Genomic DNA, 22,593 nt, shown 5'->3' with positions numbered 1-22,593 from the left:
CCGCAAGCACGTGATAGGCTATCCCCGCCCCGGCCGTGCTGTTATTCGTGGCCACAAATCAATTCTTGGTCCTGCCAAGGCAGCTCTTTTTTTCCCATTGGGGAGCGCCGCGGCAACGTCAACTGTCACATGATCTCCCGGAGGCCGCTGGGCCTGCAAAAACTGCACGTGACGAGAGGTTCTGCGAGCCATTGGAAGCGTGGCCATCGCGTTACCTCCAGACCAGGAGGTGGGGCTAGGCGGCTTCAGCGGGCTGGTCACGTGTTTCAGGAAGCCGCGCGTCCTCTGTTACGCGCCCACAGTGGGCGCGGAATCATTGCTCCTTATTGGCCCAAAGATGCCACTAAAAGACATCTCCTCTTTGCGGTTACAGTTGGTCTCCCATTGGCTGGCCTCTCTGGTCCTGTGACCCGTGGGGTGCAACTGTATTGGTCCGAACTTTGGTCCAGAAGCCGGGGGCGTGGTTGAAGGAGCGGGCAGTGAAAGTGACAGAGCTGGGGCGGAGCTGCAAGAGGAGGGAGGTCGGTGGTGCTTAGGCAGGCTGCAAAGACACCTGGAAAAAGTTGGGAGTAAAGATGTACCAGTACGAAATGGATTGAAACGTTAAGGTTACCCAGCCTTTCTCGCTGGAGTCACTTCTGGAACCAAACCCAAGCCTGGCTTCTCCAGGAACCTGCCTTGCAAACTCCACCTTCCCACGCCTCATCCCTGTTATGAATTTACCTCTTTAATGAGTCTGGATCTACCACTACAAAGATATCTCATGTTTTACTCCATTTCTTGACCCGATTAAGTATAGGGATATTTTAATTACTTTGTCTGACAAGATGAGACCGTTTTTAGACTAGTCACAACTTTGCCCCAACCAGGATACTGCTAATGGAGGTTATTCTGACAAGTACTGGAAAAGCTCCTGAGCAGCTCGGGCGTTTAAACATAGAGCCAATCCTACTCACTCTCCGGTTCATCCGTATTCCTCCATACTCAATTTGCATGGCTAAGACTACAGGTCCCCTCCCCCTAAACACCTGTTTCCGAAAGAAGTCTTATGAAATCTTTCCTAAGCTGAAGTAAATAAAGGGAAGAAACAATTATCATTAATTATTATGGAAAATTTTTTGAGTGGTCCCAAACGCCCAAAATAATCTCTCTTAGGCTTTTCTGATACAGTAGGACACATCTTGCTAAGATATGAACAAAATACATAGAGAAAAAAAGCACAGAGCTTCAAAGACACAATTCAAATCTATGGTGGCTTCATGCTGAGTGTAGTTCCCAGGGAAGGAGCTGGGTGGTGCCACTTTCCCTTCTAGACGTGTTGCCTCCACCGGAGTCAGCGGCGGAACAGTGAAAGCTATTTTCCTTTTTTTTTTTTTTTTTTTTTTTTTTTTAAAGCTAAAAGGCTCTTCGGATTTCTTACGCTTAGGGAAAACATTTACAGGCATACCAAGTTTTAGGGTGCTTGGCTTTAATGCTCGTCGCGGGTATTGCGGTTTTTTACAAACTGAAGATTGTGGCAATCCGGTGTCAGGCAAATTTATCAGCGCCATTTTTCCCACAGCATTTTTTCACTTCGTGTCTGAGTCACCTTTTGGTAATTATACAACATTGCAAATTTATCCATTATTATTATATTGGTTGTGGTGATCTGTAATTAGTGATTACAACTTGCTGAAAGCTCAGATGATTAGTTAGCCTTTTTCTTACCAGGTGGGAAATTTTATTTCTTAATTGGATGCCTCATGAAATCCATCCTTCCAAAAGCAACAGTAATAAATTATGACATTATGAAATTTTCAAACATATGAGCTACTTATTAACAAATGATTAAGCCTCATTACTGAAATATCTTGCGTCAGTATACCAAGAGCTTTTGCCTTCTCAGTTACTTGTTAGGTGGAAACAGATCCTAGGAACATTAAATCATTTCTTTATGTTCTGTCTTGAATGCACGTTTGCACTGGCTTTACCTCCTTTGAATTATAACTTTCTATCTCCAACTATGCCGTGTTGTTCCAAAAATATATTACATTTAAATTTTTATGTCCATCTGTATTTTCTTTTGTAGATTTTGATGACAAGGTATATATATCTTTGGGTTTAATTTTTTTTATTAATGGTTAGCATTTTTAGCAGTATTTAATCAAGGTAAGTACTTTTTCAGATATACTGTTGCACACTTAATAGACTATAATATTGTGTAAACATAACTTTTATACACATTGGGAAACCAAAAAACTCACTTGAATCACTCTATTGTGGTATTATCATTGTTCCAATGGTCTGGAACTAAACCTGCAATATTTCTGAGGTATACCTGTACTAATGTAGGTGTTTCATAAACCAAAGTGGCATAACTTGAACTTGCAAAAAGTAGGGGACACCTGCAATTTTCAAGCCTACCAAAGTGCTCTACCAAATGGGTACCTAAACAGCAGGATCCCCCCACATCTTTCAACTTGATTGGGTGTTTCAGGTTGGGCAGGTTCAGAAGTCAAGGTGAGTGATCCCTTGTTATGTAAAGAATAGTTTAGGAGGATTTCTTTAATTATGTCAGTGTAGGATGAGTTGACTATTATTCTGGGATTAATGATGGATGATAGAATAAAAGTCTTTGTTTCAGGTGTTACTAAAGTAATTTCCTCTAATTAAGCAAGTACAGTTGGGAAGGACCCCGTTGTCATAGGATGAGGAAATACTGGGAGACAAAGACACAAGGTAGTACCAGCTCATGGTGGTGGTAAATATCTGATTGAGACAGATGGGCAATTTTAGCTCAGATCTATTAAATGTAGAGGATCCTTGACTGAAAACCATGCTGGAATGGCTGTGTCTCTATCACACAAGGAACGTAGCCACACTGAGTTTCCCCAGGTCATAGCTCAAATGGTAATTGCCTTACATCTGGGAGGTGACAGGGAATTGAAAAGACAACTCCAAGGACCATGGCCAGGTTAGCCAGAAGCCTCTCCAATGAGCCTAACATTGAAGGAAGTACAACCCACCCCAAATACGGGATGATAAAGGAATCGCTGCTGTCCTAGCACTTGTGGCTGCTGCAGGAGCTGGAGACTTCACCTGGGTTCTGATCATTAGACAACTTTCCCAGGGCAGGTTCTACTTAGATGCTGGTATCCTCCCACCACCCAGGCCCCACATACACCTAATGAACTAAGGAACATCTGGATTCAAATGGGGAAGGGACTGGAGCTCTACAGGGGGACAGGCCAGTCTGCTGCTCTTTATAGTGTTTCTGGCACACAAACCCAAGTGTTCACTCTACAGTGTAACAGTGTTCATTATTTGTATGTTAGTTATACTTACATTCCAAAACCTGTCCTTTTATGACTCTCTCAACCTTCACCAAAGTCATATTTGATATCTGTTTATTTTTTGTTATAGTCAGTTAACCAACATATATTAGTTTTTGATGTAGTGTTCAGCGATACATTAGTTGCATATAACAGCAACTGCTCATCACAACACGTGATGCCCTCCTTAATACCCATCACCCCGTTACCCCATCCCCCCACCCCCCTCCTTTCTGTAACCCTCAGTTTGTTTCCTGGAGTCCAGAGTCTCTCATGGTTTGTCTGCCTCTCTAATTTCTTCCCATTCAGATTCCCCCCAGCTTCCCTTGTGGTCTTCCATACTATTCCTTATGTTCCACATATGAGTGAAACCATATGATAATTGTCTTTCTTTGTTTGACTTACTTTGCTTAGCATAATCCCCCTCCAGTTCTATCCATGTCAATGCAAATGGTGAGTATTCATCCTTTCTGATGGCTGAGTAAAATTCCATTGTGTATATGAACCACATCTTTTTTTAAAGATTTTATTTATAGATTTTATTTATTTATTTATTTGTCAGAGAGAGAGAGAGTGAGAGAGAGCACACACAAGAAGCCAGAGTGGCAGGCAGAGGCAGAGAGAGAAGCAGGTTCCCTGCGAACAAGGAGCCCAATGTAGGACTCAATCCCAGGACCCTGGGATCATGACCTGAGCTGAAAGCAGCGTCTTAACCAACTGAGCCACCCAGGCATCCCATTTAAATATTTTATTTATTTATTTGACAGAGATCACAAGTAGGCGGAGAGGCAGGCAGAGAGAGAGAGAAAGAGAAGAGGAAGCAGACTCCCGGCTGAGCAGAGAGCCTGATGCGGGGCTGGATCCCAGGATCCTGGGATCATGCCTGAGCCGCAGGCAGAGACTTTAACCAACTGAGCCACCCATGCATCCCATGATGAGATGTAAATGTTAACCAGTAAGAAGCATGTTCTGTTGGAGAGGAATGTCCAACAGAACATGCTTGTGAACAGGAATGTGAGGCTTTGATGGGAGGTCTGATGGAATAATCCCTGAATATGTCCTGCTTAGATCCTTTTCAATGCCGGATTCACCTCCATCCATATATGTGTGGAACAGAACTAAGGAAGGACAGTGGTTCTCTAAGTGCTCTCACAAGGAAAACTGCCTTATAATAAATTCCTTTGGGACTTGAATTCCAAGGAGCCATTACTTAATCTGCAAATGGACTCATCATCTAATACCTACAGTTCTGAGTATAGTCCTTTAGGAGAAATCTAAGGCCAATAAATTGTTTCGCCCTTAGTGACATTACAATCTGTAGTGGTGGGAAGATTCATAACTATAAAGCAAGGCAGTAATTTGTGAGAAGGGCCATAAAAGAGGTGGGAAAAATCCCTGCTGGCATGGAGGAAAGGAATACTTCTTGTCTTTAGCTGTCTATTGCAAATAATGAACAACCCCCAAACAAAGTGATATGTGTTTTCTCCTTGTTATTTTGCATGTTGGCTGCATGGTTCTTTCGCTCGTCTCACCTGGGCTCATTCATGAATACGTAATGGGTGACTGGAAATAACAGAATGGTCTAAGATGGCCTTACTCATATGTCTAGCAACTGTATGTGCTGGCTTGCTGAGGCTTCTTTTTTTAAAAGAAAGATTTTATTTATTTATATGAGAGAGAGAGATAGCAAGAGACAGCATGAGCAAAGGGTAGAGGGAGAAGCAGACTCCTTGCCCAGCAGGACTTGATCCCAAGACCCTGGGATCATGACCTGAGCCGAAGGCAGAGGCTTAACCCACTGAGCCACCCAGACATCCCATCAATTTGTTTTATAAAACATGTATAAGAGGGACACCTGGGTGGCTCAGTGGGTAGGGCCTCTTCCTTTGGCTCAGGTCATGATCTCGGGGTCCTGGGATTGAGCCCCGTGTTGGGCTCTCTGCTTGGCAGGGGGCCTGCTTCCCCCTCTCTGTCTGCCTGCCTGCTTGTGATCTCTCTCTCTCTCTCTCTCTCTGTCAAATAAATAAATAAATAAATAAAATCTTTAAAAACAAAACCCACCCAGACTGATTTAACAATAAAAAGAATGTTTATTCACACACACACACACACACACACATATATGTGTATGTGTGTGTGTGTGTGTGTGTGTGTGTGTATGCAATATTCACCAAACAGAGGTAATACATATTTGAAGTCTGGTGAGTTTCAATATTAACTGAGTTCTAATAGAAAGGGATGCATAGGTGGAAGAAAATACAAAAGAGAAATAATTTTATGTGTCAGGAGGAGTAAATTCAGCATTTTGAAAGATTTTTACAAAAGGAGCATTCGAGGGCGCCTGGATGGCTCAGTGGGTTAAGCTGCTGCCTTCGGCTCAGGTCATGATCTCAGGGTCCTGGGATCAAGGCCCGCATTGGGCTATCTGCTCAGCAGGGAGCCTGCTTCCTCCTCTCTCTCTGCCTGCCTCTCCATCTACTTGTGATTTCTCTCTCTCAAATAAATAAATAAAATATTTTAAAAAAAAAAGGAGCATTCGAGATAGAGAAGACTTTGAAGATTTCAGTTGCTTAACATAAGCCAATGAGATACCATGTGGCTACTAATGTGATCTTTGTTCATTCTATGAGCTGTGCTGAGATAGTGTTGAAATTATGGGAGTCTGAATTATTCTGTAGTCTTCATGGTTCAAGGCATATGTGGAGATTTTTAATTTTTGGTTCTGGGTGCCACATCCTAAAGGATAAACCTGGATAAGAATATGTCAAGAAAAGGATGGCCAGGAAGGTGGAGAATATGTCCATGATATTCTATACGTTTGGTTGCCATGTGATTGTCTGAACTGGGATGTGTTGGGAGAATGAAAAAGGGCTCTTGAGAAAAATTATCCCAAACTTGGAAACAAAGCAAGAGAATGATGAAATATTCTTTTCACATCATACTGGGAGTTTACCCAAATACATTTTTTGTTTGCCTTGCAAGTTCATTGCAAATTTTGTTTGACATTACATGGTGTCAGAAGTGGGCCTGCTGAGTGTCTCACCTCCCTTCTCTGTCTCTACCGTAGATTCAAATAAGGTACGTACAGAGTCCATCTTGCTCCTTTAACTCCCCAGTGGTCCCAGTCAGAGTCTGCTGAGTCCTCTTGTAATCTGAACTTTTAAGTTTGAGGTTTGGCTTTATTGGAGTGTCCTCTGTGGCCCGCTGTTGTTCTCAGTTTCTCTTGAAAAGGGGAAGTTTGCTTTCTGAAGCAAGGCTGCTAGGCACCGTTCTGGAAATAGTGCTGGTTTTAAGTACAAGAATTATGGGCCCTCATCCTGCAAATTCCTATCTGTCTGGACAATGATTACCTGGGATGATTTAAAATTTAATTGGCCAACTCGGAGCTCCTTCAGGATTCCTAAATTAGTTTATCTGTGCAATCAATTAGAGAAAGGATATAAGGCTAAACAACAACCCGAATGGGAAGTTAATTTTAACTAGCATTTCAAGGCCTCAAAACGTGTTAATGACTCAAAAATTCCTTCTTTCTAGGATAGTAGTTCTAAACTAAGGCAAATTCTGAATTATCTCGGAGATTTACTAAACTAGAAGAATCCTCTGCTGCTCCATCCCTCCCTCCCTCTGCTCCACCCCTGCTTACCTATACACTATTCCTGTCCCTTTGCCTGCTGAACTTCCTTTCTGTAATGATTATCTGGAGGCTCCTCAGGACGGAACCCCCCCTTTTTCTTTTTAAGATTTTACTTATTTGTCAATGAGAGAGAGAGAGAGAGCACAAGCAGAGAGAGCTGTCGGCAGAGGGAGGAACAGGCTTCCTCCTGAGCAGGGTGCTCCAGGTGGGACTCCTTCGAGGATCATGACCTGAGCCCAAGGCAGACACTTACCCAACTGAGCCACAGAGATGTCCCATGATGTACAGGCCTGCCATGATGTACCCCCTTTTAAAGTTAAGCCAGGAGATGACATCTTAGGGCCCCAGTTCTCTCATTCTCCTAGGACTAAAGCTGAACTCTTTTGGAGCTATTACCAAGCAGTTCCCCAACCCTAAAGAAAACCCTACTGGGTTTGCTAGAGAATTCTTGATTGTAGTCCAAATTTATAAGCCAGGATTCTTTTTTTTTTTTTTCATTTCATTTATTTATTTGACATAGAGAGAGATCACAAGAAGGCAGAGAGGCAGGTGGGGGGTGGGGGGCAGCAGATCATGACCTGAGCCAAAGGCAGAGGCTTAACCCACTGAGCCACCCAGGTGCCCCAGGATTCTCTTTCTCTTATCAGCTCTTTCACGTGTTAGTAGATGAAAGACTTGGCAGAGAATGGAGGCAAAAAGATTCTTTATTGGACTTCCCCACAAAAAGGCCTTAGGCGTGAAGGAAGCCTCAAAATTAGCTAAAGACTCCACAGAAAGCTTCCCATCATTCTTCCACCCCATTAAATTCTGCTTATATTGAAGGTTTGTAAGAGGAACCTGCAACTCAGATCAAAAACTGGAACTTAACTGCACTGCTATGCAACCAGCCTCATGACCGAGTTAATTACTGCCAGGCAGCTCTGGTGGGCTATTCAAAATGATACCAAAAGGAAACCCACACAAGCCCTAAATACTCAAATAGAAGCAAGCCAGGTTACCAGCCTGCAATTACAGCAATTGACTAAACTTTCTTACCAAACCCTCCAGGCAAATCACCCCCTTAAGGGATTGCCAGTACTGCAAAAAACCTCAGCATTGGATGAACTGCTTCAAACTCGAGAGGCTATGACAAGATTGTTAGCCCTCAAATTTCACGGCATCTTTCCCAGGAAAACAAGCCACCCTCCAGGTCAATCCTTTGGAGGAGATAGATTTCGCTGTGGGAGATGAAGTGACCAAAGCTTGTGGACACTGGGCAACGCTGTCTGTCCTTAACCCCATCCGCCTCCTCAGAGTCCTGGAACTACTCAAGTGCTGAGAGTTTCTAATATACCTATAACTGTTTTAAAATCATTACCAGTCCCTTTTCAGACGGGTTTCATCCAAGGGACTCGACAATTCATTTTAGTACCTCAGCAGCTATTCATCCTTTAGGATGAGATGTCCTTGAGGCCCATGAGGCACACATATCTTTTCCCAAAAGAGGAAAATATTTCCACATTTGAGCCTGATGAAAAACCTCAAGAGGATTTCCTGCCATTCTTTCTCTGCCAGGTGATGAAAACTCTCATGACCGTTTAACACAGAGGAACCAACTTTTAACCCCTTGAATTGATAAACAGGAAGTGCCTCTCAAGAATGCCGAATTAGGGGCACTTGGGCTCATTTGGTGAAGTGTCTGACTCTTGATTTCAGTTCAGAGCATGATCTCAGGGGTGTGAGATTGAGCCCCGAGTAGAGTAGGCTCTACATTCAGCGCCAAGTCTGCTTGTCCCTCTCCTGCTGCTCCTCCCCTGCTCACACTCTCTCTCTCAAATAAATAAATAAATAAATAAACAAATAAATAAAATTTTAAAAAGAAAAAAATAAGAATGCTGAATTAATCTGGTTTACTGACAGATCCTACTTAAAAGGTGAAACCAGTCACTACTGAGCCAGTGATGCCGTAATATCCTTAACTGAAACCACTGAGGCTAAACCCATACCAGAGGCCAGTTCTGCTCAGCAGGCAGAACTCTCTGGCAATACCTACTGCCTATTTTCTAGGTAAAAATAAAGCTGCTAACATCATATCAATAGTAGATAGGCGTTTGGTATTGCTCGTCGTTTTTGTATACTCATGGTTCTGGTATCTGGAAATAAAGGGGGTTTCTTGACTTCTGAACAGAAAATGAAAAAAAAATTTTTAAGATATATTTGATCTTTAAATGCTACCCAACTGCCCAAATCTCTTGGTCATTAAAATTCCATGACACTCTAAGACAAACATGGAGAAAAGCAAAGGAGATCATTTGGCTGATACAGCTACTACCCCAGCTGCTTTAAGTCAGTCCCTACCCTATCCCTTACCACTTGCAACGTCCGTTTCTCCTGAATTTGTTGACAAATTTGTTTGGCAAACTAGAAAGAAATGAACAGAATAGATTGTAAATTTGACCCCAGGTGAAATCTATGGATAGGTTCTAACAATTTTCCCTGATTGCCTATAGAGATATGTCCTGCAATATGTACATGATTTGACACATTAGAAAACCGATTAGATGGTTTCATGGGGTAAACAATACAACTTGAAGTCATTACCAAAAATTATCAGGGGTCCATTGGTAGGTCAGTCGTTAAACGTCTGCCTCTGGCTCAGGTCATGATGCCTGGGTCCTGGGATCAAGCCACATGTCTGGTTCTCTGCTCAGTGGGGAGCCTGCTTCTCCCTCCCTCTCTGCCTGCCTCTCTGCCTACTTGTGATCTCTCTCTGTAAAATAAACAAATAAAATCTTTAAAAAAAAAAAAAAAGGCTATTCCTACCTGGGGAGTCCCTGCTGAACTTCATAGTGGTTGGGGATCTCATTTTACTGACCTAACCATAAACTCACCCTCTAACACTGTTCTAAATTTCATAACGAATTACCTGCCACCCCTTTGCAAAAGAGTCTTTCAACTAAGCTCTGCTATCAAAAGAAGCAGTCATCTGGCTGCTTGAACAAAACAGACCTCTGGTTTTCTCCTATCTTACCCTCCATACCTACAAATGAGTCTATAGATAATCAGACTTAGAAAGAAATATTTTGTGCTCCCCATATCCTATGGGATATATGTAGGCATTTGTTCATGCCTACAAGTGGCAACCTTGGACATTTTACTGCCTAGATGATGTAGTCTTTGAATATTATTGAAATCTGGAGCCAATGGCCAGGAAACAATTCTTGAGATGTCTTTGGTGCAAACAAGTGATTTTATGAAAGCACAGGGACAGGACCTGTGGGCAGAAAGAGCTGTTGCACTGGGGTTATGAGGAATGGTTGATCATATACTTAGGAGTTGGGGGAGGCAAGGAAAAGGGGAGGTGTCCAAAAGGACTTTGATATGCTATAGAAGATTCTCGGGATGCTAAAGGCCTTGCTACTGTCAAGCTAGGCTTGTTTTTTCTTCTAGTAAGTCATCAACCTTAAGATAGTTGGGAATTTCCTGGATTAATGTCATACTCTGCCCATCTCAGGTTCTTGTCAATGGGCTGCAGGTCAAGAAGAAACTTAATTTTGTTTACTTTCCTTTCTGTCCTGGTTTCCCACATCACTCAAGGAAGGGAGGGTGATGTTACAGCTCCAGGAAACTGAGTTATGGGTCTCTGGGAGGTAGGCTATTGATAAGAATGCTCTTTTTCTTGTAAATCACTAAGACATTGGTAAACTGATGGAGACTCATGTCTTGCAAGACGGTGATCTCTATTAAAACCATTTGTTTTTTCCTTCCCTTAGTTTTAGGGCAGTCAGGAACCAGGAGTGCCTGAGGAACACAGATCCCACTTGGGGAGAGGTACATTGTGGGGTGTCAGCCTATGCTTTGTCCTCAGCTTGCCTTCTGCTCCCTCATCATAGTCAGAGAATGACAGGACAGTGTCTCCTAGAATATCTAGTTTCTCCCTTCACTGTATTTCAGTTGGTTACATGGATCTCTCCTGCCCTAAAGACACTCACCATAGAAACAAGAGAACTCTTTCCATTAAATGATTTCCATTAAACAACCTCCCATGGGGCACCTGGGTGGCTCAGTGGGTTAAAGCCTCTGCTTTCAGCTCAGGTCATGATCCTAGGGTTCTGGGATTGAGCCCCGCATCGGGCTCTCTGCTCAGCAGGGAGCCTGCTTTCCTTCCTGCCTCTCTGCCTGGCCTTGATCTCTGTTTGTCAAATAAATTTAAAAAAAAAAAAAAAAAAAAAAGACCTCGCAGATGACTCCTACAAATAGGAAGATCATCACTCTGGACAATCGCTATGGACATCCTGTATTATAGGATACAATCCTAATGAAGGTATGGATTTCCTTAGAATTTCATGATTTTTTTTTCTGGCAGGTCAAATGAGGTCATGATTAGGAATCTGTCCTGGATGGTTAATAGAATAGCCAGATCCACTGTGAGGACCATTAGAGCACAGTGGTCTCTAGATTCCCTTGCTTGAGTTGTACCAGATGACAGAAGAGCTTTGGATTACTTGCTGGCTGCTCAAGGAGTCTGTGCCATCCCCACGACTTCGTGTTGCACCTAGCTTAACACCTCACAAACAGGCTCAGTTGAAAACCACCAAAATACTTAAACTTGTCATCATTAAAAGAATTCTTTTCAGTCCTCTAAGTCAGTTTAAAGTTTTCTTTCAGTCCACTTTTCAGTGGACTCCCCACAGGACTTGGAGCCCTTCTAAGATCTGGATTACAAATAATCATACTTATTATTATACTTACATGCTCCTTTTTAATTATAATTAAATCAGTGATGCTTGTATTTCTCACTGTTGTTTAGCCATTCAAGATGTCAAAATTATGGTCACACAGAGGTTTAAAATGATCAACCTACAGCTAACCATTGGCAATCCCTGAAGACAAATCAACTCCACGGACTTTTTTTTTTTTTTTTTTTTAACTCCATGGACTTTTAAGATGAGGACAATGTCTAAGACTTGCTTCTTAAAAACCTCTTTGTTGCTGTGACTGTAAGCTCTCCATGACATTCATCATCTATAACATTTCATTTCCCCTCCTCTTTGGGACATGCATGACCTTTTAGGAATGAACCTTCTGAGCTAGGTGGGTAACAGATGACCCAGTGGTTGATCATCAATGCTTTCCAAGGAAAGATGTTGGTCAAAAGGGAAAAAATATGAAGTGGAAAACCTGGAATGGAATCACTACTGTCAGGAAAAGTGGAACCAGGAAGCTTTTAGGGAAGTGGGGCTTATGTAGATCCATCTCTACACAGAGCATAAACTTTAAATATAGTTCGTTGCCAAACTGCAACGTCTTGGCTTCTTGCAGCCCCGGAAAGCAAACTGGAAATTCAACGGAAATTAGACTCTCTTAGACAATCCTAATTTGGCAAAACAATTTATGTAAATCTTCTTGGAATTCCCCGCCCCCCCCCTTTTTTTTTTAACATTTTCCCTTCGGCGGAGCACAATTTGGTTTTCCTCCCAAATCCAAGTCTCCCAATTTGCAATTCCTAAGACCCCCAATAAATTTGTGTTTGCCTTGCATCCTCGTTGCAAATTTTGAACCAACTCAGATACAGGCTCACTTAATTTTATTCTGCAGTTGCAAGATATAAGGTTTAAATTTTTGTCTTTTCAAAACTCTCGCGGTTCGCTCTAGACACAACCCGGAATGGAGTTACAGACAAAGGGTTTCGGCTTGTAACCTGGCTTGTAACCCTCTTCTCGAAGAGGCTTGCTTGAGGGAAACTTCGGCCTTGCAAACGGAAGTGGGGGCTGGGATGCAGTGCTAGAAGCCTCCAGCGGGTGGGGTGGAGCGAGGTCAGGTTCCGTGCAGGGAGAACTCAGATTAAGTAGTTAGCCCAACCTCGGGCGATTGAATCTGGGTGTGTCACCATGGAGATGGGGCTGGCTTTGCGTGTTCGGCTGCCATTGGCTGGGGACTCCGGGCTGGGCTGAGAGCCAGCTGCGAGTAACTGCATTGACTGGGCACAGCGCTCCCGGCCGGTACAGCTCAGCCCTACGCGGAGCGGCTCAGCGGACCGCATCCGAGAGGCCAAGGGCGGTCTCTTCCACAGGGCGGCGGCGGCGGCGCCATGGAGAAGCGGTGAGACGGACACCAGGCCCGGGGAATCTGGGAGGGGGAAACTGCTGTCCCCGAGATGTGGAAGCCCGGTACCGGGGCCCCGAGGGGGCCAAGAGGGGGAACGAGTGCCCTGGAAATGCAGAGAGGCCTGGCGGGGAGCCAGGTGTCGCGGCCGCGCGGCGCAGCACTGGGGTGGCAGGAATCGAGCAGGGCTGGCGTCACCCGAGCATGAAGGGGACCCGTGTAGTGTAAATACGGTGTAGTCTACTCGGGAAAGGAACCGGTGTGTTTGTGTGGGTGTGCGCGCGCGCACTGAGATCCAAGTGTCAGGCGGGCGTACGCCCTGTCCCCCAGCCACCCTGACACGCGTACCGGGAAGAGGTCTTCCCACCCCGTGTGCTTTTCACAGATGTGCGTTGTAGAGTCTAGGTAAAGCTGCGAGTTTTTTTTTTTTTTTTTTTTTTTTTTGGTGACCGTTTTCAGAGGAGAGATCCTGAAGTCCCACACAGCGCCTCCCTTCCCTTCAAATTGGAGATCCAATTAAAATAACTTCGAGTCCCGGCGCCTGACTGGCTCAGGCGGTAGAGACTCTGTGACTCTTGATCTCAAGAGTCCTGAGTTCAAGCCCCACCTTGGGCGTGGCGCCTACTTAAAAAAAAAAAAAAAAAAAAAAAGTTTAAGACTTCTAAAATTTGAGAGAAAGAATGCGCGCAGGAGCAGAGGGGAGAGGTAGAGGAACTGGGAGGAGCTGAGTAGGGAGCCCTCGGGGAGACTAGATTAGAGGACCCCGACTTCATGGACTGAGCCTCATGATCCGAATTGAGACTCTTAACCGACTGAGCCATCCAGGCGCGCGCCCCACCTCCTTTTTTTTTTTTTTTTTTTTTTTTTTAAGGAGGTTGGGGATGGAGTTTCCAAGGAGAGAAGGAAATCCTTACTTATTGAACTGAGCAAAAGATTGCCCATTCCTCCCACCTCGCACCTTGGAAAACTCTGCTTTGGTTCCAGAAATTGCATTCCAAGTCACCAGCATTGGGGATCACGGTAGCTCTTGGATGCACTGAGATCCAGGATGTTCTTGGGGGACTGATGGCCCATGAAGAAGTTGTATAAACTGTTGCTAGATATGCTAGATGTCCAGGGCTTCTCACTTTCATTTCTTTTGCACCTCTTGGGGATTCTATTTGATGAACCGTTTCATTGCTTCTTTGCATCATCCTGTGGCCCCAGCCTCATTATCCACCCCACCCCCCATCCTTTATCCAGTTACTACCCTGAGAGTAGCCTGTTCAACTGTAGAGTCATATGGTTTCAAAGCCTCTGCTTTTAAATAAAAGATTTCCTTTGAAGGTTTGGTTAGCTGTCTTCAGCTCTGTCACATCTCAGTCCCAGTCGCAGCCCTCGCTCCCCTGCCACCCCATCTTTGTTTTTTTTTTCCAGTTGGGTGTTTGAGAATTGGATTGGAATTGTGAGAAGAATTCTCAGTTGGTTCTTGGGTATGCGTGGGTTCTGAGTAAGTGTCTATGGTTAGGTCTTTGAAGAGCAGAGAACCTTGGTGAAGAGTAGGGTGATAGGAGAGAGCAGGGTGGAGAACACAGATGGGGAAAGTGGGAGAAAGGTTCAAGTGCTGTGGTCCTGAACCTTGATTTATGGAGTGTAAGGCCTTTGGAGCTTACTGATAAGTTTCTAAATCATTTTCAGACTGCACCTGTAAGACAGGTGGGGCTGATGATGTTCCTTTGCTTTATACTTGAAACACAGGTTATTTGCTTAAACAGGCAAAATTGAGACTAGAATCCAGTTTGAGTTTGCATTCCTCTAGACCATAAATTCCTAAACCTGGTTTTTGAATCAGAATTACCTAAGACACTTCTGTAAAAAATACAGATCCTTGGGACTCTCCCCAGAATTACGGATCTCTAGGGGTGGGCTTACAGAATTTGTAAGCAGCTGCTGTTGAGAAACATGAGGCATTTAGTTCTGTTGGAGCTGTTGACAACCAAAGCTGCTTTTTTGTGCTTAATCTGGTTGCTGGTGGCAAGTTACCCTTTGTAATTCCATTGAACAGGATCTGTGTTGGTCTGAGTATCCAGGCAGTATGGATGTGGGGGAAATAACTAGCACATTTTTTTTTTAATTTATTTGACAGACAGAGATCACAAGTAGGCAAAGAGGCACGCAGAGAGAGAGGAGGAAGCAGGCTCCCTGCTGAGCAGAGAGTCAAATGCAGGGCTCGATCCCAGGACCCTGGGATCATGACCTGAGCCGAAGGCAGAGGCTTTAACCCACTGAACCACCCAGGCGTCCCTGGCACATAGATTTTTATTAGGAGTGTTCCCATTGCCTTTTATCCCTGCCCACAGGGTAGTCTTAATTACATTTTGAGTATCCTCAGTGATAGATTGGATAGAAGGATTGTATTGGGCTTGTCACTGCCCTAAAGAAGTCTTAATCCTGAGACCCAGCCATTTTAGCCTCCTTGATTTGATTATTTTACTGTACTTCTCTGTAGACTCTATGGGCCCTTCCTCTCTAAATCTTTGCCGTAGAGAGAGATACTAAACCTGCCAAGGGTAGCAAAACTGAAGTTGGAGCTTGGGGTCAGGGTGGAAACATAAGTATCATTAACTTTTGCCAGGCTCGGGAATGAGGAGGGAGTTTCCAGCCAGACTTTCTCTGGGTGGGTCTGATTCAGAAAGAGGAGTGGGTGGGTACTTAGTGTGGTATTTCCTGAGAGCAAGGATCCCCCCTCTGGGGCTGTTCTTTGTCTAGCTTCTTTGTCCCCTACCACCCTGCACACCTCCCAGCCTTTTTGCACGGAAAGTCCTTAGTCTGTGTTGGGTTGGGAGAGAAACTTACCTTGATTTTCCTTTTCTCCTAGATTTACGTATGATGATTATCAGGAAACGAGTAAATGGCTTCTGTGCCAAACCAAGCACCGACCTCAAGTGGCGATTATCTGTGGCTCTGGGCTAGGGAATCTGGCCAATAAATTAACGGAGACCCAAAGCTTTGACTACAGCAAGATTCCAAACTTTCCCCAAAGTACAGGTGCTGGCAAGGGGTGGGGAGGAATTGGACCAAGGGATACTGATGAGAAGGCGTGCTTCTTTCATGCCTGCACCTGCTTGGCCTCTACAGCATTTGACTAAGGACAGCTTGTTTAAGAGAGGGGGAAAAGAGGAACACCTGGGTGGCTCAGTTGGTTAAGCATCTGCCTTTGGTTCAGGTCATAATCCCTGGGATCGAGTTCTGCATCAGGCTCCTTGCTCAGTGGGGAGCCTGCTTCTTCCTCTGCTTGCTGCTCCCCCTGCTTGTGCACGCGCTCTCTCTCAATCTCTCTGTCTTTAAAAAAGGGGGGGTGGTGGTGGAAAGAGACCACCATGAATCAGAGTGACTTTAGAAGGAAATCCCCCCAAAAGAAATTTTGTAATAGACAGGGCAGGTGTGTGGCAATGGTACCACATGATGACATATTTCCAGTGGTGTAATGATTCTGAATTTCATAAAGCTTTGCAGCATCTCACTCCCATGCTCCTTACCCCCACACACTATGTAGTCACTGCATCTGCACAGCCCCTCTCATTTCTTTTCAGTCTGCAGATTAAATGGAAAGAGTAGTGCTCCTAGGGACAGTCAGGGAAGCCCTACCATTCCCAATCTCCCCAGCTCTAGCTCCTGTCCCAGGATAAGGTGCACACTGGTGCCCAATAATAAATGAACACGCAGACTGCCATGTTCTTGTAGACAAAATACACAGATAATGCATGGATACGCAAGACCTGATTGACACTCACCCTTTGGAAGGGGAAAGGAGCTGATGTCCCCTATGTACATGGAGCTCTGTGGGGTCTGAGGATGGCATATCCAGCATCTTAATAGCAGCTAGAAAACTCTAAGCCTACCCCTCAGAAAAGAGGCAGGTAGGGAGTACTTGTTGGGCTCATGGGTAGAGTATGCAACTCTTGGTCTCAGGGTTAGGACTTCGAATCCCCTGTTGGGGAAGAGTTTACTTAAAAAGGGAGGAAGCCATGCCTTCAATTTATGAGTAAGGAAAATAACAATTCGGGGTGACGCCCAAATCCTTACTGCTAACATGGGATGGATTTTTGAGTGGGTAAAGATTGCACCTGAGGTGACGCACCTACTTTACAAGATGCCTGAGAGTCGCGATCTGCTCCTGCTCGTCCCCTTTCACACTGAGAGTAGGCTCATATGAAAGTAATAAATGAGGCTGGGAAGTTTCTATTACTTGTAAGTAATAAACTGGATTAACCTTCAGGGTTTAAGCCCCCCCACCCCCAACTGTGGGCAACTCCTGGAGCGGCCGCGCACTTCCCTTTGCTACTCTCCCATGTTGGCTGAACCTCTTAATTTACTGACATTTTCCCATTTACTACCTATGAAACTCTGTTTTCACCTGTGGTTCATGAATTTTAGGTTAGTGACCTTAGCCGGTTCTCTGGGGGGAAAAGAGGGGAGAGCGGATAGACCAGGTAAAATAAGGGCAAGAGTGGTTTATTTGGTTTACTTATTAATTCTCAGATAACTAATATCCATTGATTTGTTTACTCATGTTTTATTTTATTTTATTATTATTATTTTTAAAGATTTTATTTATTTAGTTGACAGAGATCACAAGTAGGCAGAGAGGCAGGTAGAGAGAGAGGGGGAAGCAGGCTCCCTACTGAGCAGAGAGCCCGATGCGGGGCTCCATCCCAGGATCCTGGGATCATGACCTGAGCAGAAGGTGGAGGCTTGAACCCACTGAGCCACCCAGGTGCCCCTTACTCATGTTTTAAATTCCTGTCTTCCTTCCCCTTTTCTCTAGGAGTTAAGACTTTGCACAGGTATTTTTCAGACCCTATGAAGCAAGATTGGGAGACCAGAGCACAGAGGTGGGAATGGGGGGTTGGGGAAAGAAAGATTAAAAAGAGGGGGAGGGTAGGGCATCTGGGTGGCTCAGAGCCACCCAGACTCTGACTCTGACTCCTGGTTTCAGCTCAGGTCTGATCTCAGAGTTGTGAGATGGAGCCCAGAATCCTGCTGACTTTCAGTGGGGATTCTGCTTAAGCCTCTCTCTCTCTGACCCTCCCCCTGTGCGCCCTCTCTCTCAAATAAATAAATCCTTTAAAAAAGAGAGAGAGGGAAGGCAAAGGGCAAAGTTTTCTAAGGGAGATGGCAATGACATTGGCTCCACCTGCCCCCACCCCCCACCCCAAGAAGGGTGCCATACTAAGTGATAAGTGGATTCATTTTTCTTTATCAACCTATTTTTTTATACTTTCGTTTTCCTAGCTCTGTTATCTCTGCTTTATTACTGGCAGGTTTTTTACTTTTTTTATAAGCTCTTCTGTCTCTGACCATCCATCAACTTTTCCGCTTGATTTTTGGTCCCTCTCTCACACCACCCATTCCCTCTTGGTTAGGTGGTCTAGTCCATTAGAGGAGAAATGCCAGAGAAGGGAAATGGTAATAGTGGTTCTTATGTCTGTGTGGGGAGTTATTTGGCACTCCCACATCCCTGCAGGCCCCATTAGGGGCCTGTATTCCTACACGATGGTTTTGTGGGTCATAATGGAGGTGACTTAGATGGGTCCAAACTCTGCCCATTTGCCTGCTGGTCAGTAGCCTCTTTAGGAAGCTAGAATATACCATGAGCTCCCTTTTAAGAGTCAATTAAACCATGGTTTAGTTAGGGTAAGAAATAAGAAGAGGGGTACCTGGGTGTCGCATTCAGTTAAGTGTCTGCCTTCAGCTCAGGTCATGATCCCAGGGTCCTGGGATTGAGCCCCTTGTCAGGCTTCTTGCTCAGTTGGGAGCCTGCTTCTCCCTCTCCCTCTGCCTGCCGCTCCCCCTGCTTGTGCTGTGTCTCTCTTTCTCTCTCTCTCTGTGTCAAATGAATAAATAAAATCTTTAAAAAAGATTTTATTTATTCATTTGACAGGGAGAGAGAGAGAGGTCACAAATAGGCAGAGCAGCAGGCAGAGATAGAGGGGGAAGCAGGCTCCCCGCTGAGCAGAGAGCCTGATGTCGGGCTTGATCTCAGGACCCTGAGATCACGACCTGAGCCGAAGGCAGAGGCTTAACCCACTGAGCCACCCAGGCACCCCATGAATAAATAAAATCTTAAAAAAAAAAAAAAAAAAGACATTTTGAGAATTTTTAAATTTTTGGAAAAGTAATATGTAATGACTACATTTACTGCAGTCATTATTTCCCACTTTTATTTTTTACTCACTTTCATTCTCTTGTGGTATGGCCTTCTTATCCTTTTGAAGTTTCTTTAAAAAAAAAAAACCCTCCTTCTTTTCCTTTGCTACATGCATGCTTCACATTGAACATTCTTACTCCCATAGCCCCAATCTCAAGATGTATTTATATGCTTATTTGTAGGCTTATGATTGACTTATTTCTGTCTCTGCCAGACTTCGGCTTTCTGAAAGCAGAGAGAAGAATGTTTTCTTCGGCTTAATTACACCTTCACATGTTGGGCGCAATGAGTTGGCTGGTAGTGGGTGCTCGCTCAGTGGATATGTATCCTATGAAGGCATCACCCCATTCTTTCTCCTTTCTGTTTTGCATACAGTGCCAGGTCACGCTGGTCGACTGGTGTTTGGATTCCTGAATGGCAAGGCCTGTGTGGTGATGCAGGGCAGATTCCACATGTACGAAGGCTACTCGATCTGGAAGGTAAGTCAGGTCAAAGCCTGGATGGATCTGGAAGGAGGGGGAGAGAGTTCTTAATCCTATTTTATTACCTAGATTCCTGGGCTAGATGGGTTTTAGGCCTTTCCTTTCTCTTCTTTCCTGATCTGTATCTTGCCTATCTGTGTGAGTGCGTTGGTGACATTGTTAAGAACACTTTTTATGGTCTTTTGTCTTGTGCTTTGTAAGGTGACATTCCCAGTGAGGGTCTTCTACCTTATGGGTGTGGACACCCTAGTGGTCACCAATGCAGCTGGAGGACTCAACCCTGAGTTTGAGGTCGGAGATATCATGCTAATCCGTGATCACATCAACTTACCTGGCTTCAGTGGTGTGAATCCTCTTATGGGGCCCAATGATGAAAGGTGTGTATCTTGCTTTGTAATTTTTTTTATAGCTGGGTAAGGTTTAAGGATTTGTCTGGAAATCAGGAGAGGGCTCCTGTGGTTCCAGGAATCTGAGATTCTAACCTGTGCTCTAGGTTTGGACTTCGTTTCCCTGCCATGTCCAATGCCTATGACCGGGATATGAGGCAGAAGGCTCACAGTGCCTGGAAACAGTTGGGGGAGCAGAGAGAGCTAAAGGAAGGCACCTATGTGATGCTGGCAGGCCCCTCCTTTGAGACTGTGGCAGAGTGTTGGCTGCTGCAGAAGCTGGGGGCAGATGCTGTTGGTGAGCAGGGGAACTTTGGCTGGAGGCTCGAAGAGGGAGGGGCGTGGTAAAAATAGGGATGGAAAGGAGTAAAAAATGATAGACCTCAATGGTAAATTGGGAGAGGATCTAACTTAAGGGAAGATTGAGTTAAAGTGATTTGAAAGGTGTTGAGATTTGGTGTCTTGTCAGCATTAAACCTCCCCATCCAGCACCTAGGGCTTTAACAGCCATAATGCTAATGACCCATCCATGATTCCATGACTACTTCTAAAGAGTATTCTAAAAAAATAGTATTATAGACCACTTTGTGTACCTCTGGCTGGAAGATGGAACCTCATCCTTAGAATTGACTTCAGAATAACCAGAAACAGATACAGAAGTAATCGTAGTGTTTATAAGTGATGTGTAAGGAAGGCCCTCTGAGGCCCCACTCACTGAAGCAATACAAAACAACCTAAGCCAGATAGGAAATTAGCTGCTTCTCTGGATGATTTTTTGAGATACTAAATTGTCAATGAGGTAATGAATGGAGATGAGGCCAGAGGGTGAGGAAAATAGTCCTTTGAGGGTCCTGATGGTTGATTTCCTCTCTCTCCTCATCAGGCATGAGCACAGTTCCAGAAGTTATAGTTGCAAGGCACTGTGGACTTCGAGTCTTTGGCTTCTCCCTCATCACTAACAAAGTCGTCTTGGATTATGAAACCAAGGAGAAGGCCAATCATGAGGAAGTACTGGAGGCTGGAAGACAAGCTGCAGAAAAGTTGGAACAGTTTGTCTCTGTTCTTATGGCCAGTATCCCACCACCTGCCAAAGCCTGTGAGCTGGAGTGATCTGGCCTTTCCCTAATGGGACCCAAGTAGCTGCTGTCTACTTTGGTCCCTTGCTGGGGGTCACGTGCCTCTGCTTTTCAGTAGTAGGAGAAAGGAGAGGAAGATCCCTGCCCTTCACCTTCACCATTTCTCCCACCAGACCATTCTGCAGAGGCTTTTTTTATCGTTCCCTCAAATCATTTATCAGTTCCCTACCTTCTTCTTCAGGAGCTAGAGCCCAGCCCTTGCTGTGTCTATGGCGGGGGTGTGACTTGGGCTGTTGAACTTGGCACAGTAGCTACTGCTGTCCTTCTGATGTAATGCATTCACATTCCTGGGGACTCAGTTCTGACTCCTCCAAAGCAGGAGAGCCCCCCGTAAGGGCCATCACAGTCCAATACCCCTAGGACTTTTGTATTCCCATATTTTGAGAATAAAAAGAAAGATGAAATAATTCCTTCATTTTTATGTGGTTTGGGATGAGGGTAGGGGCACAGGCCCAGTTTGGCATCAGAGGTTGAGATCCCATGTCTTGTGTGACTATCTGCTTCTAAGACAAGTGGCGAAGAACTGAGATGGGTGGTGTGTGACTGCATGGAAGCATGAGGAGAGCCAAGACGGGAAGATACAGATGTTAGAAGGCAAAGAAGGAAGGGCTAACATCTGGCACAAGACGGCCCCTTTCTTCAGACCAGTCTTGCCTCTGTCCTTTGCCTTCTGATTGCTTCATGCCCTGTCTACACTCTGATGAATATCTGAATTGCTTCACTGGTCTCAGCTGTTCCACAGTTGGCTATTTTCTTCTTATGCCCTGATGATATTTCTTGTTGGTTTCTTTCTCTCCCTTACCCTAACTTGTGCCATAATTAATGGCACCCCTACATTCCCTCTCTGCATTCTGGCAATGCTGTGGCAAATACCTCTTTCTCTGCTACCAGTCATCCCGCTGCAGGTTCGAGTCCTGCCAGCGCCAGGCAAACCTGTGAAGTTAGCTCGTACTTCACTTCTCTTTGAGCACCTCCTTCTCTCCTATTGTTTCATTCCTGGGTTCTAATCTTTCTCTTCACTTTTGCTTGCTCAGAAAACCCCAGTGACCCAACATCCAGGCATTTGCTGGTTCATTGCACTATTCTATGCACTCACCAGTTTGCATTCAGCTGGCCGGTGAGTTGCAAAACCACGCTACTCTCCCAGACCTCTTTGCCTTTTGAGGAAAGGTGGAATTGGATGAGCCACTAATAGTAGTGAATGTCAGTTGTCCATTGAAAACTTTTAAAGCCTCTCAAATCATCCTTTGTTTGGTAACTGACCTACCTACCTGAACCCAGCACAAAGAAAAAGTATCCTGGAATGGCCCTGTCCCCACTCTCTATCTCATCTATTTTTTGTACATCCACTGGCTCTAAACCCTACCTGG

At 44.7% G+C, this 22,593-nt stretch overlaps 1 protein-coding gene and 1 non-coding gene across 2 annotated transcripts; both read left to right on the top strand.

Moving 5' to 3' along the window:
* Positions 1–12,793: 12,793 nt before the first annotated feature.
* Positions 12,794–21,630, top strand: PNP (purine nucleoside phosphorylase). Its single transcript, XM_032343145.1, has 6 exons — positions 12,794–13,026; positions 15,887–16,056; positions 19,595–19,698; positions 19,903–20,078; positions 20,195–20,385; positions 20,971–21,630. The coding sequence occupies exons 1-6, from the start codon at positions 13,016–13,018 to the stop codon at positions 21,195–21,197; spliced, it is 879 nt and encodes a 292-aa protein (XP_032199036.1). The 5' UTR covers positions 12,794–13,015; the 3' UTR covers positions 21,198–21,630.
* LOC116592053 lies at positions 17,037–17,186 on the top strand. The gene has a single exon (XR_004286285.1). It is a non-coding gene; the product is annotated as a U12 minor spliceosomal RNA (small nuclear RNA).
* Positions 21,631–22,593: the final 963 nt, after the last annotated feature.

Source organism: Mustela erminea, chromosome 5 (genome assembly GCF_009829155.1).
Source record: "Mustela erminea isolate mMusErm1 chromosome 5, mMusErm1.Pri, whole genome shotgun sequence".
Lineage (NCBI taxonomy): Eukaryota > Metazoa > Chordata > Mammalia > Carnivora > Mustelidae > Mustela > Mustela erminea.
This window is presented reverse-complemented; position numbering and strand designations above follow the sequence as displayed.

Bases quoted from the DNA above. Each gene is read 5' to 3' on its own strand.
- PNP (XM_032343145.1), top strand. The intron at 16,057-19,594 runs GTGCTGGCAAGG...TTTTGCATACAG, and splicing joins AAACTTTCCCCAAAGTACAG to TGCCAGGTCACGCTGGTCGA. The intron at 20,386-20,970 runs GTGAGCAGGGGA...TCTCCTCATCAG, and splicing joins GCTGGGGGCAGATGCTGTTG to GCATGAGCACAGTTCCAGAA.